We start from the raw sequence: 26,926 nt of genomic DNA on the forward strand, positions 1-26,926 counted from the left end.
AATATTTCAATATACTATGACTAGAAAAAAAAAGGTCTTTAGAAGGTAAAGATTTAAGATAGTAGTTATTCCCAAATAGTTTACTTCCCGAAATGATAATAAAATTATCCTAAAATCTCAAATAATAATTAAGCTTTGATTACTTTTTAAATATTTGTTCCCCAATGAAAATCGAATTTATAATTTAGTATTTCTGATCATTAATAATTCCTTACAATAAATTCAGTTTATATCTGAACTATTCTGGATTTCCTTTATTTAATAACTTATAAAAACTTTTTTTATAAAATGGAAAAGCTATTAAATATTACACAAATAATACATTACGATATGAAATTTTTTTTGAAATGTCAAAAAAATATTCGAAATCTTTTTCTTTAAATTCGAATACTTTTAATGTGAAAGGAAAATCCATTTTCATGAAACCTTTCTGGTTTTAAAACCAAGTGAAAAAGCTTTTTTGATGCTAAAAGGATTAAAAGTTAAAAATATTTATTTTTTGGAAACTCTAAATGGATCGTAGAAAACTCAGCTAAGTAAATATGAACCGGATTATATTTTTCTCTTAAAATAAAAAAAAAAATGTACAATTAGCATTTAAAAAAATTAATAGTAGCTCTCAGTCCTCTTTAAATTAAATCTAAATATAGCATTCTTTAAAGATGATTGTAATGCTTATAATTTTCATTTGCTTGTTATTTTGATAGGAGAAAAATATTATAAACTTTAGTTTTAAACTTAAAGAAAATATCATGAAAATAAGTGTCTCCATATAAAATCCATATGAAATTTACTAAAGTAAAAGTTACAAATAGTATTATTTTGTTCTACTTTGTATGGAAGTATAAGACAATTTTCCAACACATTTAAGCTGCTTAACAAATTTTAAATGAAAATAAATACTAAATGTTTTTCAAATATAATTGATTTATGTGGAAATAGCAAAATTTTAGCAAAAGAAATTGCTAATTGACGCTCCTTTCTTGTAGCTTAATGTGGTTCATTAATATTTTATAGGCACTGTTCTTGTATTTCCTAAATTAGTGCAATTATTAAAATATTGAATTCTACCATAATCCTTATTCTTGTTTTGAACTTCTGATGTATGCAAAAGTTTTCTGGAAGAATATCCTATATCCCTGGAAGAATTTGCTTAATCCTATGAGGAGAATTCTCTTCGTTTGTTTTGGTGAAATACAAAAAATTCAGCCTTTCGAAATTTTTCGCCATATTGTCGGCAGGGAAACTACTAAATACACTTTAATAAAAATAAAATAAATTGAATAAATTTTTAAAGTGATCTAACCTCCTTTCCACTTAAAACTATTTTTCTACACTTAAAACTATTTTTTTCAAGTCAATTTATAAAACCAATCGATAAAGAATTTATGAAATATCGATAAAGAAATTATTTGAAAATCTAATTAACTAAAGTTACATAGGTATGATGTAATTTTTGAAAATTAGTATACATAAACTAATAGTTGCTTATTTTTCCATACTACTAGTCATTTTTTTCTAATGTTGTTGTTTTTTGTTTGTTTGTTTGTTTTTTAAGATGCAGTTTAAGATTATAATCAAAAGATATAAATATTCTTTTCAGTCTTTTAAAGATAAGATTAATATTTATTGTTCTTTCACTTCAATTCATTTGATAATTTATTTAAATTAATAGTATTTTAGATGCTACCGGCAAGAGAACATTTTTTTTGCACAATTATAAATTTTAATCCTATATAACAACAAATTAATAGTAATTGATGATAAAATATAGTTTTACTCTTCTATAAAATTTGTCAGCTTAAAACAAAAGGATTATTTCAACTAAGCACCGCACCGTATGGCATAAAATTCTGAGACATAATTTTGAAAAAGCATTTTAAATGCCATCACATAATGACAAGATTTTTGAATATGATAAGAGTAAATTAAATAAAAATATATTTACTTTTAAATAGTTATTTTTTCCTGCTAAATTACTTTTACTGCTAATTCTTATTATAAAAAGTTACGTCACCAAAGGGGAAGTTGAAAAACTATCTGATTCATGTATTACGACATATACTACGTCAATAATTCTAAACAAGTGCTTAGATTGTTACAAACGAGCATTGACTAATTTTGAAGCGTTAAGTAATGAGCGGTCGGAATCTAAAATTCTTATGCATTGATATATTTTTTCGAATTTTTAATTTTTTTTTCTTTTCTAAGTGTAAACGAAAAATAAATAAATGTAAATTATGTTCATTTTTCTGAAAAATTATAATGTGATATTTTTACACATCAGCTTGGTAATTCGGCTGATGAAAAAAAAGGGATCTGGTTTTTTTTCTTGCAAATCCTTAGAGATTATTGATTTGAAGTTTTTTTTATTGTTCTAAATTTACTTTAATTAAGTATTCTTGCTTTGTTTACTGATGCCAAGTGTTTTCATGAATTTAATTTATTAAGATGAAGCGAAGGAAAGCAATTTTGAATGCAGGTGACAGTTGAAAAAAAAAGGAAAAATAAAGTGAAAAAAAACTGTTAAAGAGAAGATTCAAAATGCTTTATTTTATTTTCTACTCTGAATATCTGTTTGAAACAAATTTTCTTGTCAACATAAAATAGAATTAATACATACATATTTCTCACCGCTATTTTCTATGAAATGCACATAGTTCGATTTTCTTATTAAAAGTTAAGAGTTTCAAAAGTCTGGTAGAAAAATTTAAGCTGTAGTGAAGGTGAGTTCCAGATTCTAAACAAATTTAATTGAAGATATTGTCCTGGTTAATTGTAAATTTTCAACGATAGTAAAATATGTCTCCCTTTCTATGACATGGTAGTATGGAAAGAGTTACCATCACTACAAGATCATCCCCGTCCTCTCAGCATTGTTAAAAATTACGAAATTCATCACAAAATATCTTAAGTGTTGTTTCCATTGTGGAAACTGGAAATTTAATGAACCAAACTAAAGCTTCATTAAGCTTTATGCTTCAAAATAATAATCTTACTTTCCTAGTTTTTTTTTTTTTTTTTTTTTTTTTGTTGAGTGAGTCAGATCCCTGTAGAAGACAGATCATAATGTTTGTTTCCTAATTATAAAAAAAAATATTTTTATTAAAAGGATTATGCATGCATAGTCCATATTTCTTTCTTTTGATTTAACATAGAAATCTTTACAATACACGAATAAGTTCTTTATATATTTTTTACTCACACAGACACTCCCGAAATTTTTTAATTCAATTAAAAATTCAAAACAATTATAGTTATTATTTAAACATTTTCTTTTCAAAATGTATGCATTTAATTACCAACTAATTAATAAACTCGATTTCTTTTTTACCTTCCTGTTAATAAACTTAAACATTTTAAAGAAAAAAAATGTTCGAAGAAGGCAAAAATAACTCACGAATATCTTCTGAATTACTTTAAAACCTTAACTAAAAAAGATAAAATAGATTTTCCAAAGGATATTGAAATGCAGTTAAAATTAAAGAAGCATACAAGAATTCAAATAGTTTAATATTTGAAAGAAAAAAAACATTTATATTAATTTGCAATCTAATCTCTAGTTATTCAAAATATCTTTTCAAAAATAATTCAAATATTAATAGATTTAAAACTTCCTTATTTTGACTTATGGCTATTTTTCTTCGGTGAACAGCTGGTCGCTAAGACTATTGGGTATATTTTATTTCAGTTAAATCATTTAGATATAGATACATATTCATAATACCGCCAAATTGACAAACATTAAAGAATGCTATTTTAACTGTCTTATTATATTCTGTTCATGATAGGCATGACCTTCTAATAGAAATCAGTTCAAAAGAAAATCACACGATTAAATACAAGAAGTTAATAATCATGAAATCAATGAAATTGATGAAACAATGAACACTATTTGAATTTGAGAGTAATAATAAAAAGTATTTTAGAAATTAAGCAAAAAATTATTTTTAACAATTTATCGTATTTCAAGAAAAATTTGCAGGATTATCAAATTCATAACCTAATAAAACTTTTAATTTATAAAAATTTTTGAACGGTGCAAAATTTAGCGCTGAGTTAGCTTTCTTTTTAGAAATAAAATGTATTCAAAATCTTTCTCATTGTGAAAAATATTTGTTTTTCTCATAAATTCAATACCTTAAAAATCCCTTGTAATATAATTAAGCTTCTGATTGTCTTTAATTTCTAATACTTTATCAAATATTTACATTTTCTACTTTGCATCAAAATTTTCCTAGTAAGAACGAACTTAAAAATGTTACTTTTTGCAATGACATTTTTATTAAAATTTCTCCATTTTTAGAATTTGTTCCGTTTTGTTCTCGAAAAATTTATTTCCAAAATTCCATGTATTTAATTATTCTTTTTAAAGTTACAAATATCTCAATAATATCTCTGTTGCATTCAGTATTTATAAAATAATATGTATTTTCCGTTTTATGGATATACATTATAAAAAAAATTAAAAATTGAACTTTTATACAGCACTTATAAAATTAAAATGTTAATTAGGAAATGTTTTTCTTACTTTCGTTCATGTGTACACAAAGAGATTCTATAAGCATAACTTTCAATGACACGTATTTGTAAATTTAGAGTAATTTATCATAAATTCATATGGAAATATTTATTTCAGAATGGCAAATTTATTTAATACAGAAAAATCAGACTCAAATATTTGTCTTACAGTACATTATCCAATCACCTTGACTCAAAAAATATTTGCTAATCCTAGGAACTGTTGTTCATTTAATTGATCTACAATTCTAATTTCAACTTTATGAAGAAAATAATCGAAATTTGAGAAGTTAAACATATAAGATAATATGACGATGGTATAAATAATTATTTCCCTTAAATTTTTTATAATCAAATTTTACCGATACCATAATATTTTCATATAATTATATACATTATTTAATGAAACATTGTAACCAGAAGCATATCTCTAGTTGCAACATTTAAAGAAATAAACATTTTTCCACTCTTTTGAAACATCCTGTATATAATGAAATCATTAAATAGTTTTCCTCAGAAGCAGTGAAACGTTGGCTTTGAAACCGTTACAAACTTTATCCACCAAACAATAATAAATCATGAAAATTCACGTCTCAGATTCATTTAATTGATAATTACACTGTTTCAAAGAATTTAAATGATGTTAAAGCTGGGTGATTATCTCTAAACAATTAGTTTGCACGGAACTTGAAGGAAATTTTTCGCATGAGGTAAATAATTAGTTTCCGAAATTCTTTTCCAAGTTCCTTCGTACCTGATTCATCAAAAATGCCTTTGCCATCCAGTAAGTAAACAAACTTTTATATAACGGAAACTATGACTAATCTATTGCATGTATAAGTTAAAGAGGACTCCAGTTAATTCAATTTAATCTCCTGTTGGAATTTATTTCTATTGTCATGCATTTTGTCATTTAAAAATTCTAAATGCTTTTCTAATTTACTACTATTGGTCTATTTTCATTATTAAAGTCATTAATTTAAAGCTCCAAGATTTTTATCAATCTTCAATTGATTGTTAGGTTTATATATGTAAATAATTTTGAATCATTGCCTCGAAAACGGCTACATCTGTTTTATATTGAAAGGATTCTGAGATAATATAAGAGTTGTTAAATGAATAACAATTGAATAAATAGTTTAATTTAAATACTGTCGAAGTACACTTCTGAAATTTCCCACTGTTGACTTTCATGTATAGAAATTGGATTTTGAAAAGATAAGTACTGTTTGCTCTTGGATTTATTCTGGGTACTTTTAATTGATAATTGAGACTAACAATATTATTTTACCGAAAATTCTTCATTAATTAGGTAATAGTTAATGATAGAATTACAAATTTTACTCTGTTTGGATAAGAAATAGTTTAATAAATTTACAACAGAAGATATTATAATTAAATAATAATTATAATTATTTTCAGCTTTGAACACTGAATTTTCTTAATTTCCTAGAAAACGATTTATATGTTTGTCTGTTCTCGTGAATTTATTTAGAAACTGTATAATGCGTATTAACTGTCAGCCTAACTGTTAAAAATGTATTAATTCAGAACTTTTAATTTGAAATTATAATGTCATTGATTTTGGTTGAGGACTTTTAAGAATATTTATTACACCGCAATAAATATTATGTTTGAATGCAGTTTTATATTACATTTCTTCGTAGTTTATTACACATTCTATAAACTAAATTAATTGGCTAATAGCAGTTCAAAACTTCTTTTTTTATCTTGATACTAAAATGACCGTGAATATTTTTCTAAACATGTATTTAATCCTTAGATTCTATCTTCTTTAAGAAATCGAATCAAACTCCATAGGCAGAAATTGTTATCTGTAATAAATAATTCTATTTAAACCTTTGAATTTCAGTAAATTTTAGCAATTTTCCATGAATTTAGGAAGAGGGAGATAAATATTTTCTCACTATTACTCTCTTTCTGAAATCTTTTATTCTATTAAATAATTTTAGCAGACAGTAATATGCTGCTAATTTAAACAATACTTTTGAAAAATTCCGTTTATAGAATATTATAAATTTTATTTGTCTCTTTTCGTTTTGATGCAATCATTTTTTACAATTTTGTGTGCGAAATATATAGAAGGTATCGCAGTCGCAAGTAAAATTTCAATTCTAGATTCCGACAAATCTCCATGTTTCAGTCCTCACTGAATTCGAAAAATATATTTTTCGCATGAAGCTTGTTTGTGAACTCTAAAAGTCAAAAATAGTTTGAGTTAAACGAATGAAATTTCGAATGAGGGCTGTAAGCCAAATTTGTAGATATCTTTCAAATTTTAAACAAAACCCATTCTGAAGAAGTCTGTATATTTAGCTATTTAAGTACAAGTGAACTCGATAGCTACAAAACATAAAGAACTTCTTTCTTTCGCCACAGAATATCCCCGAACTTGGAATCTCTAGGATTCCCTGTCGGTTGAAAGGATATACGTGGGAGTATTTATTAAGATAAAAGAAAAACACATAAAAAGACAAAAAAATCAAAATACACAAAAAAAGACATAAATATCAATATACACATAAAAAGGCATAAAATATCGACAATACACATAAAAAGTAACTATATACAATATTATAATGATGAGGGAGGTGTTCGGTGGGGAGTATGAGCAGATGAAATCTATTGAAGGTAATATATTCTGGAGGTGTTCGGTGGGGAGTATGAGCAGATGAAATCTATTGAAGGTAATATATTCTGGAGAAGAGCTTGGTTGAGAAATGAAACGAAAATTTTATACTGGGCTTGGGTCTGGAGAAATCAATTCCTCGTTCTCTTGTAGGAACCGCACAAGATTTCTAATTTTAACCTTGGACATCTTGTTTCTCATAACGTTGGTCCACCAGATATTTTCTAGGTCGTGGATGGGTTTTTTGAGATGAAAAGATGTGGTGAGAGGGCAACTAGTGGCATAATGAAGGGGATCGCCTACTTCGCCGCAGCCACATTGATCAGATCAACATAAAGAACTAGATTTATTAAATTTGGTGTGTAGGTTTAGAATCTAAAATGTTGTATTTTAATCAAATATAGAACCAAATCCATCAATGGGTTAACCGTCTGCTGGTTTGTACATGTAAACTTGTAAAAGCAATAACTTAAATACATGAAATTTGTATATGATCCTATGACTAATCAAACTTTCCGAGATAATCCAAATAAAGTTTAGGTTTCAATCGATTAGAAAACACTTAATCACACGATAGATTCTGAAACAAATATTAGATTCACATCAAGGATTGATATCTCATAATTATTGTTCGCCCGAATCATTTTCAGCCTTATCCAACACCTACAGGTTCGTCTTCGCTGCCCTATTCGGTACTGAAATTGTGCTGGATTAGCTACCTCCTGCCGGTGATGGGACGTGCCTTGTACAGGAGGGTTTGTATCATTGCTAGTTATGGCCTTTGGGACCAAACCCTTATTCATACTAATGGTGTCGCGACATTCCGTTCATGCAGTAATTTTACGTGTGCCTCAGAGCGGATCGGAGTTGATTGTGATTATGTTCAATGCAATAATACTTTTATCTAACTAAAGGTTTTGACGATGGATATTAATTATTAAATTGTTTTCAGCTTTATCTCGTTTATAAACACAAAAATTAGCTCATAGATTTTCACTATAGAAACAAAAGGCTTTCAAGATTTTTCTCGTCTTGAAAAATATTTCTTTCCCTCATAAATTTTATACCTTAGGAGCCGGCGTCCAGGCATAGGGAATCCCGGTTTGGGCATGGTTGTTCTTCCGTTGTTTTTTTTGTGAGATGTGTGAATGTGCCCTCCTGTAAAAAGGGGTTGTGTAAGCGAATGAGTGATACGTGAGTAGCAAAGTCGTAGTCTTGACCCTAGTTGGCGCTACTGAAAAAACAAGACTCTCCTCCTCCGGCTTAAAATCGCTGTCTTCGTAGCAGCGGGCTTGCCCGTGGCTAGTGCCATAAGAAACAACAACATACCTTAGGACCCCTTGTAAAATAATCGCCTTTTGACTGTCTTTGATTTCTAAAACTTTGTCAAATATTTGCTTTTTTCCATTTTGTATTAGAATTTTCTTTGTAAGCGCGGAACTTTGAAATATTACCTTTCGCAATCACATTTCATTAAAATTTCTCCGTTTTAAGAATTTGTTCTGTTTTTTTTTTCCCTTGAAAAGTTTGTTTATTTCTAAAATTTCATAGATTTAGTTATTTTATTTAAAGCAAAAAAAAAATCAGTAATATCTCAGGTGCATTCAGCATTTATAAAATAATATGTATTTTTCGTGTTTTGTATTATTTTTGATAAGCATACATATCATTTTACAAATACTGAATACATTATTTTTACGAACTTTATAATTCAAATAAATAACTAAAAATTTAAGGAAATTGAAAATTAATTCTGTAGAAGATCTTTCAGAAATAATAGTGTGATTTTGAATAAATCTGAAAACTCACTACTCAAACGAGAAAAAAAAGAAATGTATATTTATTTAATTACAAATTGATGGCACAGCGAAGAACTATTTTACTTTCTTAGCAATATTTATTCAAGTTCTTTTCATAAAATATTTTGTGTGTGAGTATTTTATATCTTTTTAATCTCGTTTTGCTCCAAAATGTATTTTTTTTTCTCTTAAACAACGATAAGAATTGCATGCATTTGTTAAAACTCAAAAGGGAAAGCTCTTATTTTTCTAAATATTGCACCTATACATAAACTAACAATTACAAAGTTTCATCAAATAAGATATTCCATTGTATAGAAATATTTGTTTCAATGGATATAGATAATAAAAAATATTAAAATATTAAATTCTTATACAACTCTTATAATGTTAAAATGTCAATTAGAATTTTTTTTCTTGCATTCATTCATGCATGCATAAAATTAAAAGATTTTATCGGCGTAATTTTCATCGATATGCTTATTTTTAAATGCGGAAGGTCTTATGGGAAATTTAGATGGAAGAATTCATTTTAGAACTGAGATTTATTTAATACAAAAAAATATTTGCTAAATACAAATTTTTACTTTGCAATCAATATATCATCATCAATTTCTTGGCTCAAAAGTATTTTCCTAATTCCAGAAACTTCTGTCCGTTTAATTGATCGATAGTTGTATCTGCTACTTTATGAAGAATATAATCGAAATTTGATATATTAAACATATAAGGAAATATAACGGTGGTATAAAAATATTTTTGTTCTCTTTTTTATTACCAACTTTTACAGATGCCAAAAGGATTTCATACAATTACATACATTATTTAATGAAACATTGAAACCAGAAATATGTGTCTAATTGAAATATTTAAAGAAATAAACATTTGTTCCTTTTTTTTTACTTTTTCGTATACGTAATATAGAGAAAGTACAGTAATCGTCAAAAAATTCCAATTCGAAATTTCGACGAACTCTCCGAGTTCGAAAAACACATTTTTGGAAAATTTTCGTTTGTCTGTCTGTTACAAAGATAGCTTAATAGCGCTTTGAGACAGAGGGACAAAATTTGGTATACTGTCTTTAAACCAAAATTTCAATTTTCTAAAAAAATCCTGATCAAACTCTATTCAGAGCAAGTTGGTCTGTCTGACGGTTTGAATATAAGTTAACATGATTAACCACAAAGCAAAGAGAATAAGGTAAATAAAATTTGGTATACAGATTTGATATCTATACCATAGACATCTATAAAATTTTGAGCCAATCCAACAAGAGATCCATTAAAGATAATGCCAAAAAAAAATGCAGTCAAAAATTGGCTTCGAAACCGTTACAAACTCTATTCCCAAACGAGAATAAATCATGAATATTCACCTTTCAGATCCATTTAATTGATAATTACATTGTTTCGAAGAATTTAAATGATGTTAAAGCTGGGTGATTATCTCTAAACAATTAGTTTGCACGGAACTTGAAGGAAATTTTTCGCATGAGGTAAATAATTAGTTTCCGAAATTCTTTTCCAAGTTCCTTCGTACCTGATTCATCAAAAATGCCTTTGCCATCCAGTAAGCAAGTAAACGTTTATATCACGAAAACTATCACTATTTCTTTAATCTTTTGCAAATATAATAAGTTAAATGGGGCTCCAGCTAATTCAATTTAAGTTTCTGCTGAAATTTATCTCCATTATGCATTTTGCCATTTAAAAATAATAAATTATTTTCTAATTTACTACTGTTAGTCTATTTTCACTATTAAAGTCATTAATTTAGAGCTTTAGGATTTTTATTATTCCTGGATAAATTATTGTGCTTATTCAAGCAAATAATTTTGAATCAACACCACGAAAAGAGCGACATCAATTTCGTACTGAAAAGATTCTGATATAATGTAAGAGTTGTTAAATGAATATCAATTAAGTAAATAATATAATTTAAATACACCTTCTGAAATTCCCCTCTGTTGACTTTGGTATATTGAAATTAGATTTTGAAAAGATAAATACTGTTTGTATTTGAACATATTTTGGATTACTTTTCATTTCAAATTAATACTGGCAACGTTATTTTAGCAGAAATTCTTTATTAATTAGGTAGTAGCTAATAAAAGGAAATTACAAATATTACTCTGTTGGACCAAATAATAGTTTTATAAAGAATACAATGCAATTAAATAGTAAATATAATAATTATAACATATAATATAAACTATTATCTAATTTAAACACTGATTATTTTTTTTTAATTTCATAGAAAAAGGCATATTTTCGTCTATTCTCGCGAATTTGTTTACTAACAGTATAATGTCTATTAACAGAGCTTGAGTGTTAAAAACGTATTAATTGAGAGCTTTTTATTTGGAATTATAACGGCACTGATTCCGATCGTGGACTTTTTACTATTTATTACACTAAATAAATAACGTATTTGAATGTAATTTTATATCACATTTTTTCATTTATATGTTCTTCATATTTTCCCCCTATTTTATCTTGATACAAAAATGAACAGGAATATTTATCCAAATATTTATTTTTAATTCTTGGATTCAATCTTCTTTTTACGTATCGAATTAAACTTATAAGCTAAAATCGTCATCTATATTAAAAATTTCATTAAAACTTTTGAATTTTGATAAAATATTAGTAATATTTACATGATTTAGCAAGAAAAAGATACAAATTTTCCTCCCTATTACTCTCTTTTTAAAGTTTTTCACTTTGTTAAGCATCTTTAACAGACAATATTAGGCTGCTGATACAGGAAATGCTTTAAAAAAAATTCATTTATCGAACATTACAAATTTTATTTCTCTCTTTTCGTTTTGATAAAATTCTCTATCTTTTTTCTTTTTACTTCTTTGTACACAAAATATAGAGAATGTATTGTAATCTTCAGAAAAAGTCGAATTCCAGATTTTGACGAATCTCCGCGTTTCAGTTCTCCCTAAATTCGATAGACACATTTTTTTGTATTATGTTTGCCTGTGAATACGAAAACACAAAAACGGTTCCAGATTCACAGATGAAATTTCGTATATCGTCTTTAAATCGAATTTTTAGATTTCTTTCAAATTTTGAACAAAACCCATTCATAGGAAGTATTTATGCCTAGTTGTTCAAGTACAAGTAAACTCGATAACCACAAAACATAAAGAGCTAGATACATGAAATTTAGTACTCTGGTTAAATACCTAAAATGTTGATTTTAATCAAATTTAGAACCAAATCCGTCAAAGATTAATCGTCTGCTAGTATGTACTTTCGCATACATTTAAACGCAATAACTCATAAAAGCAGTGGCTTAAATACATGAAATTTGTAATTAAATACATATTTTATTCTGTTAACAGTCAAGTTTACCCGAGAGAATCCGAATCAAATGTTAGTTTCAATCGAACAGAAAAAAAATGGCTTTCAAAACATTTAACCACACGATAGATTCCGAAAAAATATTTGATTCACACCAATGATTTATATTTCATAATTACTGTTCACCCGAATCTTGCAAAGCGTTCTCGGCTCTATTAAGATCCACGATCATATGCCGAGGTGGTGGATATAATTTATTAGAAAGCATGCGAGAAAGTTTCGGTGAGACCACACCTACAGGTTTATTTGTTATTGTTATGAATTTCTTTTATTTAATAACATTAAATAAATTTGTTCCCAATTGATTATTTCCAATTGATGTTTCCAATAATTGATGTCCCCATCTGTTCACGATTTTCAACCTAGTTCAAAATGTGTGATGAAAATATTAATTATAAGATGCTTGTTTCTGTCTTTTTTTCTTTTGGGTAACACCTAGATTATTATCATTTATTAAGTACATAGCTGATATTTGGAAAATCAGAAAAAGGGAATCAAATAATTACAGTTAAATTGAAAATGTCTCCAAACCTTTCATAATCATTTTTTTCTAAATATCTCAGCACAAAACTGTTCTCTACTTAATCTAATCCATAGGTTATAAAAACAGAATTGAACGAAAAACATTTGCAGGAAACAACAGAAAACAACTCTCGCAAATAGGCATCTTTTGAGTTCATACTTTTTTTTATTTCTATTGATATTGATCTAAGTATTTTTTGGAATATAAATTTTCATTATAAGTGAAATTAGTATCTTAGTTTGATTAAATTTGAGATTATTTTGTAATTCAATACCTCAAATGAAATATTTTCCAAAAAAACATTCAATTTTCATGCTTTAAAAAAAGGAATTATCTCAATAAAACATTGTTTATCAGTCGAAGTAAAGTTAAATCTGCCTTCAAAAATTAAGGATTGTGAGGATAAACTCAATATTCTGAATTTTTAAAAAGAAACTCTTTTTTTTATTATATTAAAGATCAGAAAAATAATACATTTGCATAATGACAAATCATAAATAGTTTGTATGCCATAATTGTCAAATTACAGAGCAGATTTCCTACAAATTTTGCTCACAAATTCTTTGAAATAAAAAAAAAAGATTTTAATGGTTATTGCATACAATTAATTATTTTTTTTTATTTATTAGAACTATGTTCTACAGAAAAGAGTTATTTTATTTTTAATGTTATTATTGCAATCGGGTGAGTATTTTAAATCCTATTTTTATTTACCTAAAAAATATTTAATATTTAATTAAATTTTGCATGATTCTTCTAAAATTTTTAACAACTTATGTTCGAAATTATTATGAATTGCGAAAAGTTATAGTCAATTACAAAAAGTTTGTAATATAACTCAGAGTTTGATGATGGTACTAGCAAAAACAGAATAGTTTTATTTTATTTCGAAAATAATAATAAATAGATAAATAATTTCTAAAAACATAAAAAATAATATAACATTAAGAGTTTATAATAATAGTAAATGCCATTTTAAAATATTAAATTTTGAAGAAGCAAGTTTTGAAATATTTTAAAACAGCCAAAAAAACATGTACCTTTTCTAATGAGATCGCTTTAGATTTTATGCTTTATCGCTTTAGACTTTACTAACAAAATAGGTAATCGGTCATTAACATGGAGTGCTTCAGTTAAACGCATTTTTCTGAATAAACCTTTTTTTTTTTTTACTCCTTTTTAATTAAATTAGCAAATTTTGTCAGAATCTTGATACTAATTAAATATTTTTAAAAACACAATTGTTAATATCTTAAATGTTGAATTTTTATTTCAAATATGTCATACTTTTAAATTTTCAATTTAAAATGTATTATTTTTTTATATTATGGAATTTGAACATAAATTTCTTCACAATCTAAGTAGTAGATGATGCCACTCGTCTGAAATTAAATTTAAGTAAATAAATCTATTAATAAATAATTAGATAATTATTAAATAAATAAATTCAAAAAAATTTAATGCAATATCAAGTGGCACCAAATTAAAGAAAATTAATCAATTAACTCATAATTAACTTCTGAAAACATAAAAATAGTATTACATAATCTATAGTCAAAAAGTATGCAAAATATCAAAACATTAAACCATGAGGGAGTGAACGAAGAATCGAATACAAAATTAAACCTTTGCAAGCATGAAGTAAGCGAAGCTAAATAAAAAAGATATTTAACAAAAACGATATTTTTTGGCTTTAAAATATTAAGCCTGCAATATATAAGTAATTGTTGATACATAAAAAAGCAATCCCTTCTTTTATATGATATGTATTTTATACCCATTTATAAAGAAAAGGTAATCCTGCAGTTGTAGGAAAACTTAAGTATAAAATATTTATAAAGATGTGTATACTTCCAAAAAATTCATATCTAAAATTAAGTTACAACATTTCTTTGGAATACTAAATTATTCCCGGGATTGCAAAGATTATAAAACTTGGCAGCGCTGATTTTTAAAACCTTTGAATTCCGATGTGTATTTCAGTTTTATTTCTTCTATTGCTTTATTTTAAATCCGAATTTGTTATTCAAAGTTGAATATAAAAGGAAGAGCTATAGCAACGTTTTTAGCTACTTTATAAACGGAGATTAATCTCCAAGAATGCAGAAAAGAAATTGGAAGTTATTTTAAAATCCAAATAACATTTACTATTATGGTATTCTGAATAGAGATAAGAAATAGAGAACAAAAATGGAGACGATGTATTCGTTCCGTGGAGATAACCAAATTTATTTATATTTCTCTATATAATGATAATTGAAGATGTTAAACATACTTCCTGCATTTTGATTTATATTTATAGAATGATTTATATACTTGTATAGCTGTTAACTGTATTGGATATTTGAATGCGTATATCCATCATTCCCTATATTGGAAATATGAATAGATATGTCATTCGAAAGCGAATCTTCGAATTTTTTATTTTCGTATACACGAAGAATAAAAATTGTCCAAAAAAAATTTGAACTCCTGATTCCAACAAATCTCCACGTTTTAAACCTCTCGGAGTTCACATTTTTGGAAAATTTCTGTCTGTCTGTGACAAAAATAATTCAAAAACGCTTTGATCTATATGGTTGAAATTTGGTGCATGGTCTTCAGATCAAATTTGTAAATTTATATCGAATTTTCAGTAAAATTCGCTTTGAGGAAGTTTGTCTCTCTGGCTGTTAGAGTAAAAATTAAAACAATAACTACAAAACGAAGAAGGTTAGGTAGATAAAATTTGGTACATAGATTTAACATCTACAGTGCAGGCATCTGTCATATTTTGTGCCAAATCCAACAATGGGATGATCGTATGTCGGCCTGTATTTTCAGAAACCTATAAATGCGATAACTTAAAAACTACAATACTACAAACTGCTTCGCAGTGACTACAATATATGAAATTTGGCATCTGATTTTGTAGTTATAAGTGTAGCTCTGAGCAAATTTTTGTTTCGATCGATTGGGAAGAACTTGTCTGAAACATAAATTCGGTTTTTGGATACTATTAACTGCATGCCAGGGAATAATCGCCCAAAAAACTCGCCAAGGATCACACGACAGATTCAGTAAAAATGCTAAATTCACGTAAAAAGTTAATAATTCATAATTATTGTACGCCAATTTCTACAAAGCGTTCTCTGGGATAACAAATTTATTAGAGAATATGCGAGGAAGTTATCGGGAGACCACGTTCGCTCGTTTATATATCAGAAACAATTTACTTTTGCTGTGCATTAGCATTTACAGACTTAAATTTTTGTACATTGCAAAATATAAATCATATTCCGGTTTTTATTGGATTTTTGCCTAAAAAAGAAGTATCCTTTCGATAATATATTTAACATGTTTATTTTTATTAATTAGATTTTCTAACTATTTTCTATGTTTTAATTGAGAAAAATAAATGCTAAATTATATGGAAATTCAACGACAATGAAATTTCCGTTCTGGCTAGATATTTGAAGGAAAAAAAGCTTCAGAACTGTATCTTGAATAGTTAATTCAAATGAAAGGAATGAATATTTATTCAACGAAAAGAAACAAAATATGGCTATTGCAAAATTATAATATTACTTCTGTTCAAGCTTGAAACAAAAGTAGCTTCCGATTTCATTTAAAAAAAAAGCTTTAAGTCTGATTTAAATTTTAATTGAGATAAATACTGATTTTGCTGACATTACAAATCAGACCAATAAACCGCTAAACAAATTATTCCTAGACCAAACAATTGCCTCTTCTCATCATTTATTATCTCTGTTTAACCATTTAGAATCTCGTAAGCCGTTTCTCTAATCCAAAAACACAGAAATATTAAAGCTTAGTTGTAAACAAAGTTGGAAAAAATGTAAATTTCCATAATAAAATGTTACATAATAATTTTTCAAAAGTTATAAGGAAAGATACATTAGTAATCTGATTGAATTAATGTATTATACTCCTGATTCCATAAATGAATCCAGCCATCTGTCGATTGTGATAAAGCATGAATTTAATTAAATAAATGCTTTATTCTTTAGATGCCCACGCACTGACTGTTCTTATTATGAAAGAAATATCTTCCAATTTAAAACAACTACATTAATTTTGGTGAAACTCAAACAAGCGTATTTTGAGCTCCACATTCTTATCAATTTATTAAATTTGCCCGTCATATTCATTTATCTTACATTTGTTGTACATAAATGTCAAGGTAACTAAAGGGAAAAAGTAATTACTCTGGATGATTGATTCGAACTATGAACAGATCGAATAATGAAAGCTTCTTAAGAACCCATGAAAAATTGGCGTTATATCTGAAATTTATAAAATAAATTTTATTTCCATCTATTGGTGCTTATCAAGACAGATGAACTGAAGAATCAGAGATAATTAAAGGTAACCAGTTCAAGAGATGAGAACTGCAAATTTTAATAAGTATTACGAGATTTTCCAGAAAAAAATTTTTAGCATTTGTATACATAACCTATTTGTGTGTTACGAAATTGGTTCATGTACTTTAATTTTTGTAAATGTTATTTCATTAATTTTTTTATAGATAAACTAAAGTATACATAATTATACTCTTAAAAAAGAGTCCCACATTAAAAGCAATTCTTAACATTAAACCCATCAAATGATATGCAATCTTGCTACATATTGATAAGCTTAATAAGAAAGTATGCATTTTTTATAAGAGTTTGTGAAATTCTTTAAAAATTCTATGACAAATTTTTAGCTACGAAACTCTAAAATGCATATGTTATCTTTAAAATGATTATAACCAATTAAACTTTGTGTACGAAATCGTTTCATTACACAATTTATATACTATTCCTGTAAAACAAAACATGCACTAAACGTAGTATTGGTTATTTCAAAACACAATATTGCACATTATTTCCAACTTTTCAGTAATTAAAAATAATATCAACACTCTTAATGGAAAGAATTTCTTTTAAAAAAGATTTGTTTCCTTTTCTTTTCTTTTTTATATCTTTGTTTATCATTCATTTTTAAAATTTATTTTAATAACTTTTTTCTGAAGATCAAATATTAGCGCAAACAAAGTCTAATTTTTTTTTCTAAAATAACTCTAGTTAAGTTGTTGAAGAGATACTAAAATTCCTGGGAACAATATGGAAATCACAATGTATTTGCATGAATGACAATGCTTTAAAATTGAAATTACCCATTAAAATTTTGAAAGCATTTTTGTTGAAAAAGTAAATTTTAGATTTTAAAAAAAATTATTATATTTGTCGTTTTTAGCATAAACAAAGGGTCTTCGCCTTGCTTGAAGAAGCCAGGAAAGTTGATTCTTCACTGCCAAATCTGGAAGGGTAAGATATATATTTTATACATATATTTATTTAATAGCATTATCAATACGTAAATTTTTAATCTTTCATTTTATCTTATGATTTTATTTAAAATGTATCTTAAAAGCTTAGTTAGTTAAAAGGATGGTAAAAAATTGGTTTCAAAATTGTAGAACAGAATAAACAGCAAACTAGATCTCTTAGAAAAATCTATTTTTATTGAAATATCCCTTTCATATATTTTCAGTAAGGTATTTGGATAAACTTGTTCTCCAATATTTTGAATGTATGTTTTAAATGCTATTCTTTGATTCATTTCTTGTTTTCTGCTATTATTAAAATATACGTTTTAATAAGGCTTTTTACATTTATATTTTAAAATTGCGTTTAAGTATGAATTTTAAAATATACATTTTATTCAGAAAACCAGATAATAATATTTCTAATATTAAAAGTAAGTTGGGTAATTATCTTATTATAAGAAAATATTTTATTAAGTTAAATTAATTATTCATAAAATCATTTGTGTTTTCATTATTAATTTTTATCAATGATTTAAATATATATCTTTTAATTCTATATCTGTAATTTCTTATTGCAAAATTCAAAAAAAGTTTTCAGAGAGATGCTTAATTTTACAATACTTGCTTAAAAATAAAATATAAAATTAAATTCATTAATATCAAAAACCGAGTAAAAAAATTGAAATTTTACCTTTTTCTTCAGTGGTTTCTTCAAAATTACATAATTAACTTCATCTAAAATTCGAAAAAAAATTCTTCGTGTATCTCTAAAACTTTGCCTTTTATTTCTATTAATTAGTTTCATAACTTGGAAGCAATTTCTATTTTTTCTTTCTTTTATATCTGAAATTCTCTGAATGTAACGAAACTAATTAAGTTACAAATTAGCAATCAAATATAATTTTTACAATTTCTTTTATCAAAATTTGATAGCATAAACTAAAACTCAGGTCATTAGTTAAATACTGCAATTACATTTCAGATTTGTGATATTATATGAGATAATGAGATGAAATAGTTAAGAAAGAAAACCAAAGGAAAATTAAGATAGACTTTAATTAAAGTGCATAAAATTAACTTATTCATGACTTTTTTTGCATTAATGAGAATTATGTGAAAAATTATATTAAATTATTATTACGTACAAATAAAGGATGTTTCATTGCAATTTTAATTTAGTTCTGAAATGTGTTGTTCAAATAAAGGATGTTTCATTGCAACTTTAATTTAGTTCTGAAATGTGTTGTTCAAATAAAGGATGTTTCATTCCAACTTTAATTTAGTTCTGAAATGTGTAGTTTGCTTATAAACTAACAGGAATTATATTATTTTGCCTCTTTGCACGGCAGAATGGTAGAAACTGCAATCTAGTGAATTGCTTTTTGTCAGGTGGTTTTTTTTCTTCCCTAAAAGAAGGTTAAATAGAATTCATCTTCCTGCTTTATGCTTTCTTAGAGTATTCATATTTTACACGGAAACGTATGTCTAGTTTCATGTATAGATACTGGAGAAAACTGATAGTTTAACAGTATTTTGTTTTAAGCCTTTGATTCGATTTTGTGGAAAATTATTTAAAAACTCCATACCTGATGATTACTTAAAAGCAGGATCGAGTAACAGAATATTTCAAAAGAATTTCACTTAAAAAGCTCATACTTGATGCTTTTTGAGTTAGTGGGTGACATTAGTAACAATTATGGATAAATAATACAACTAAAAGGAATATAAGCGATATATGTTTGAATGGACAGTTAAAGTTACCGAAAATTATACAAATAATACCTCTTAAAAGAAACATACTTGATGCATTTTCGAGCGAATGAATCAAGTAATCGAATATTTTTAAAGGCTATCACGTAAAAACTCGTACCTAATGGCAGTTTTAATGGACTATAATAGCTACTTAATATTACTGAAGAATGCGTCTGGAAGAATGGATGGTTCGAATTACTGATTATTTTCTAAATAATCCCAGTTAGAAAGCCCGTACTTATGCTTATTTGAATAGACGTTTGGAGCTTCAATATGCTGCTAAAAAATATCGCTATAAATCGCTACATTTTATGTCTTTTCGAACGGATGGAAATTTTTCAAGAAGTAATTTTACCAAAATTTTTGAATGAAAAACAAATCCAACATTCTCTGCATCTAAAATACTTCTTCAGCACGATAGGAGCACTATCTACTGTTTTTGTTGGTGTTATTGTTACTAAAAAATTTATTTTATTCATTCATATGTTGCTCATATATTTCTTGTCTTGTGCGTATTAATGAATGATGATGGTACTTTGGAACCTGAAGTGTTACATGATTCATTTTTGAACGAACTGCTTATTTTAAAAATTTATATATTCTTTACTGCAATATCCTTTGTTCACAAAATTTTATCTACAAGTTTAAAATTAAGAAATAATATTTATGTATTAATATTCAGTAAAACATTTAACACAATTACTGATGTTAAATACATACCTAATTTTACCACACTCGTCAAGCTGACGAGGTTTTGATCATCATGATTTTCATTGTAACTTTTGGTTTAGTTTATGTAAATAAAAGAATACAATTTAACAAAAACAACATTTAATATAATTATTCATTAATTATTTATTTTTTTTAATTCCAAGAAAAACCGTTTTTAGATGCATTTATCAGATATCCAGTTAGAGCATTTTGTTCTAAACCGAATTATAATCAGAATAAAATAGATCCTATTATAATGGCTGCCGAATATTTTGGATCATGATTCTATATAAAGAAATTTAATTAAAAATTTTTCTAGAATATATCTGAAAGCAATGTATAAATGAATGTAAATACATATTGATGTCCATCATTGCATATCATCCATAAAATACTATAAACTTTGAAATTATTAAAACCATCAATTTGATGGGATTTGGTATAAATAGATATAGGTCATACTGATTATGGAAGTTAAAACGACTGAGTGGAAACTGAATAGGAATATGAAATTATTCTTGTATTTCATTAAAAGTCGTTATAAAGTTCTAGAACAATACATAAATGATATTAAAATTTTCAAGCATGAAATTTGAAAAACATCGAAATGACGGTTTTGGTGGTTCTAGAGTTAAAGTAACATTTGATCAGCAACTGATAGATTGAAAATAATATTGAACTAGTTTGCAAATTCATACTCATATTTAAAGATTTGATTCTCCTCTATTTTTGAAAATATCCTTTATTTGTGAAAATAATTCCACCTCAAGAAAACTGAGGAATTTTTACAACGTGCTACAAATATTTTCTCGTTAATTGTAGCTGCACCTTAATTGCAAAATTTTAGAGACATCATTTTAAGAAAGGAATATACATAAATGTCTGTATTTAATGAATTCAAAAGGAATTAAGTTAAATCATTTACAAGTACTAAAACGAAATCATTACTTTAGAAACTTCAGCTGAAATAATTTGTTCATGCTTGCAATATTTTCTAAAACAGGATTTTTACCAGTTAAGTAGTTTTAAATTTATTTTATAGAACAAAATAAAAATATCATCATACTATTTATTATCGCTCATTAGATGAATGAATCAATTAATTTGATAAATTTTAAAAGGTATTCCTAACTTGTTCTAATAGAATGGTATAATAATACCAAACTATATGAAATTATTTTGCATAGCTTGATATTATTATTTTATATAGTTTAGTATTATTATAATTAAAATTGTCTATATATGTATAGAGACCAAATTCTAAAGCTAGTATGGGCCAAGTAAACGAAATCTCAGCTTATTTCGGCCACAAACTAAAAAAATAAATTAATAGAAAAAAGTTCTTTTTCGAAATCACAGTACTAAAAAGAACAAAAGACAACAGTAAAGTTAATATTCTATTCATGATGGCATCACGTCGTTATTGCAATCTTTACAATTTCCAGGGTTGATATCTTGGCCTCAGTAAATAATATCCAAATTTGTACTAAGTAAATATCGATAATTCTTAATTTAACAACACAAGTAAAAATAATCAATAAGTTCTTCCAAATACGGACATATTTTTTTGCTGTAATTATTTATGGTTTTTAAATTATATTTGAAAAGTTCGTGTTTTTCATATTTACGACTTATAACTTATGTATAACCAAAGTGACTAGATTAAGTATAAAGAACATAAATATCCGCTTTCTAATTTATTTAAGGCAGAGAAATACCGTTCATTTATAAAAGCAAGCGCCAGCTATTAAATTTTTGAAAAAAAAAATGTTTCATATTTTTATATTTGTTGATCGCAAACATATTCGGTTTAGAATGCGAGTTTAACACCTTTGTAATATAAAAAAACATGAATAAATTTTTTCATGTTTCATTTAAATCATGACGTATTCAATGAATAATCATTTAAATGAAAATCAATTTTGGAATAATAAATATTTCCAAAACCTAAAAATGCTGCATGCATGTGTTTAAAGGATAATTCCATGGCTTAATATCCCTATACTTATGTACAAAAAAGAAATTGAACTACCATAATATTTTCAACAATGTAGATGTAAGAACATAAATTTAATGATTTTACTATAATTGTTTGAGGATAATTTGAAAAAGAATTTGCAGAGTAAGGGCAAAACATAAATTAATTTTTTCAGCAATCTTCTATAAATAAAAAAACGGATATATTAATTCACAATTCTTAGATTTTTAATTAATTGCTCATTTCCTTTCTCCAGCAAATTTTCTGGGATTATTTAATTTTTAAAAAATTATCATCATTTTTTAATTTCAATTAAAATCAAACATATTTGATTTGATCCAAATTCAGTTGATTCAAAATTCATAGAATTTGAAATATAATAATAAATCATTGGATTTGGCATGAATTTAAAACATAGAAACGAAACTTATAGAAAAAAAATATTTTGATATATGAAAATAAGTAAGAAAATAAATATTATAACTGCACCATGACAAAGAAATGCATTTGCCGAAATATTAAATGCTACGATAAACTGAAACTATTATTCCATTTGCAGATTATAACTTATTATAAGTTTAGTTAAATAATTAATTTCTTTTTAATCATTCGTTCTTGATATTTAGAACCAGAATTCTTTATTCAAATCATCACCTTTCACCAAGTAAATAATTAAGAAAATGAAGTCAGTATTTTAAAACCAAAAAATTTTTCTCATTTGATATATCATTCTTTTTTTAAATATGTACAATGTCATAACTTTAATAATTCGCTCTTTCACAACAATGAATACTCTTATTTAAAAAAAAAGGGAAAAAAGTGCAATGACTGGTACAGTCAAACTGCATATTGCTATTTCGTTCGCTCTTGCGTAACTGTCAAAGCTAATAACTGTGTTATCTGAAAGATTTCGAAGCAAGAAAGGTCTAATTATCATCTTTTCTTTTTTTACTTGATTATTGATTAGCTCTATAACAACAAAAATTTCTGAATGTTTCTAATACGCTGGTACTCACCAATCCAGTAAAAAAGTTATATTTTCTTTTTATTATTGTTCCTCTTGTTCTATCCTTTTTTATTGTCCGAAAGATTGAAAGAAAACATCAGTTTTTGATGAGATAAGACCAACATCTGCGCTCTTTCAAAAGTTAAGCTTTCTGGATTATCATCCATTTTCTTAATAGATCCGCAGTGTATGAAATTAAAACTGATCACTCTAGAGGTTTCTTTTTTTTTTTAAGCATTTTTACAGATATAATATGAACTAAAAACAATGTGTTGTAGAGCATAGAATTTTTTGGGGTAAATTTCTCTGAATACTTTAAAGGTTAAATCTTTTTCGCTTTTGAAAGTGCTATGCATTTTTCCTTTCTAATAAACTTTTCTCAAAGCCTTCTACGAAGAAAATTACCCACACACTTTATAAAAGTTTTGTTGATATTTGAAAGTTTAAAATAATTTATATATGTTTTTATCTTTTTGATTTTTTTAATAATTTAGAAATAAATGATAAAATTATTTGAAACTATAAATTTTTAATGAAGAACATTGAAGAGATGGATTACTTTTTAATCAATTAATTTTAATAAAAAATGTTAGTTTTTTTAAAAAAAATTAGTTATTTTTTTAGTATTTTTTATATCTTATTACAAATATTTGCATATATCTGACTGAAAAAAAATGTGTAATCTAGAAATTGCAGTGTAAATAAAAACTTCACTTGAGTAACATTATTTAAATAAAAATTCTAAAAAATAAACACCAGTATATTTCAAAACTTACGTGAGAATTGTTTATTTCAATGATCATAGTTTAATTTTTAAGTGGGTAACAAAATTCCTGTTTTATTCCACTGAATTACTTAAATTTGTATTTTCATCCTATCAAATAATTTGACCTTTATCCCAAAAAAATATCTTTTGAAAAAATTTTGAGAAAAAAACCGAAACTTATCTAAAAACAACAATTTACATAAATGATTGGCTTGTTATGATTGTTCAAAACTTTCTTTAATTCTGGTGTAAAAGAACGATAACCATTGGAACTTCTTCCAACGCGAAGGCTCTGCGCTTGTCATTGTTTGCTACTAGTCTACTAGCATCCTATTATGGAAGATGTTTATAGCATGGTATAGCATCGGTGTAACACTTTCCTTTGCCAATCAGAAGAAATCAGTCACGAATTGTTATTGGATTGTCCCAATTTTTTTTCTTTCATTTGAACATCAACAAAACTGGTATTGCTTGAGGTGCTACACTGGTGCTTAACACTGGTGACTTAATAGAAGAGTTATAATTGTTACAAACTAGTACCTATTTTTGTATAAGTTGAAATTCTTATCCACAACTCTCTTATTTTTTTCCCAGTTTAATCCCCCCCCAAAAAAAACATATTTCCATGTAAAAATATCCTGTGAATCATTTTCTTTTAATATTTATGTCTTATAAGCTTTTATCTCTTTTTGTAATTTCGACATTTTTATCTTGACTCATTATCAATTTTTCTTACTTCACACTAGTAAGATGGCCTGTTTATAGTCCATAAATAACCGAAAGGCTTTAGTCGCAGCTAAAGCTAAATTATATCAATTATATTGCATCTATAATCCAGCATTTCACTGATCCAACACTTCTACTAACCCGATGTTTATTAACGGACATGTGGGGTGAGCTGAAGTGAAAACAAATAATTTCATACCAATATCTGTGCCCCTGGTGAGACTTAAGATATGGACTACTTCTAAAATTAAAACATTTTATTTTGTAATATTTATTATACAAAGCATGATTTTCTACATAGTGTTGCAAAATTTTGTTCAATGAACATTACTTTTGCTATTAATATGCATTTTTTTCAAATGAACATCCATTAATTCTGCACTTTAATGTGTGCATTGAATTTTTGCTGCTATATCTGTCCAGTTACTGAAAAACTACTATGTTTGTATTGATATTATTTAATTCCAGACTAAACTTTGTGATGCATCATTATTTTCTTTTATTTTTACAGAATGACGACTTCTCTCTGCCATGTAGATTCGTTAGGATTCAAGCATCTTTTTGTTGACAAGAGTCTCATACTACATTACGTGTGTCGACAACTTCACAGACATTATTCAACTCAACTCAGGTCGTACGAGAGGCACGTTGCTGCCTGGAAACGTTATCTGAAAAAGCACCCCAACAACGTTCTCCGACCATCCGTAAGTCGGTTTCAATTTTAAGATTTCCTTTCAGTTTTGCAATTTGTTCGCACCAAAAATTTAATTTCAATCGCTCACTTAGATCATTGATTGACAATTCAGAGCTTGAAGGCTGATAAAACTTAATAAATCAGTGCGCATGAAAGATCAAATCGGATTTAACAACAATTAATAAGAATTTATTGAAACAGGTAAATTAAAAAATTACAAAAGTATATCAGTACTGTTGCATTACTAAGTATGCAATATTTATAGTTTAGTAAACAACGCATCGGTTAGAATTGTTCTAAGAAATATATATTATTTTTTATAAATTCTATGAAAACATTTACGTTGTACAAATGACGATGAATTTATTTTTCTAATTATACTTGAAGTTAATCAACTTTCAAAAATCCAGCTTAGAACAAATATTTATATAACAATATTTTGATACACTAAAAAATTCTAAATTGTTCTTTACATTCAAAAATAAGAAATTCATCTTTAGCATTTTCATAATTCAACATTCAGGTTAAATCAAATTAATTTTTTTCAAATTATAGTATTCGTCTATAAAATAAACACACAATCAAATCTTTCTGGAATATGGTGAAAATTTTAATAATCTAGCTAGTATGCATATAGTCAAAGAAACCGTTAGACAGAAATTAGGCAAATAATAAAATAAGTATCAACAATAAGAAATCTGAAAAATTAAAAATTCCTTTCCAATATAAAATCAGAAAAATTAAGGTTTTTCCTGAAAATTAAAAATTCCTTAATACAATTAATATTTATAAAAAAAATCGAAATATATATTTTCTAGACTTATCAAATGAATATCATAAAGATACACACACACACACACACACACATATATATATATATATATATATATATAGAGAGAGAGAGAGAGAGAGAGAGAGAGATAGGTAAATTATAATATTCTTTCTAGCACTTTCCTGTATACTTGCTGTCAAATTTGAAATTCGACCCAAGAAATTGAAAAAAAAATTATTAATTGAAATAGCAAAAAAGATTAAAAGAATTTCGTAATAATTAAAAGCGGAATAGAATTAGAGAAGTGAAGATACAATACGGTGTCTTTAGAACTTAAATT

The 26,926-nt window shown here is 26.2% G+C and overlaps 1 protein-coding gene across 1 annotated transcript in view; it reads left to right on the forward strand.

The window, feature by feature from the left end:
• Nucleotides 1-26,926, forward strand: part of LOC129962826 (TBC1 domain family member 2B-like) — a 69,214-nt gene that overhangs the window by 12,711 nt on the left and 29,577 nt on the right. The window contains exons 6-7 of the mRNA XM_056076825.1: nucleotides 18,109-18,179; nucleotides 25,632-25,824. Of these exons, the coding sequence (XP_055932800.1) occupies nucleotides 18,109-18,179; nucleotides 25,632-25,824 (264 nt within the window). The remainder of the gene's footprint in view (nucleotides 1-18,108; nucleotides 18,180-25,631; nucleotides 25,825-26,926) is intronic.

Source organism: Argiope bruennichi, chromosome 3 (assembly GCF_947563725.1).
Source record: "Argiope bruennichi chromosome 3, qqArgBrue1.1, whole genome shotgun sequence".
Classification (NCBI taxonomy): domain Eukaryota; kingdom Metazoa; phylum Arthropoda; class Arachnida; order Araneae; family Araneidae; genus Argiope; species Argiope bruennichi.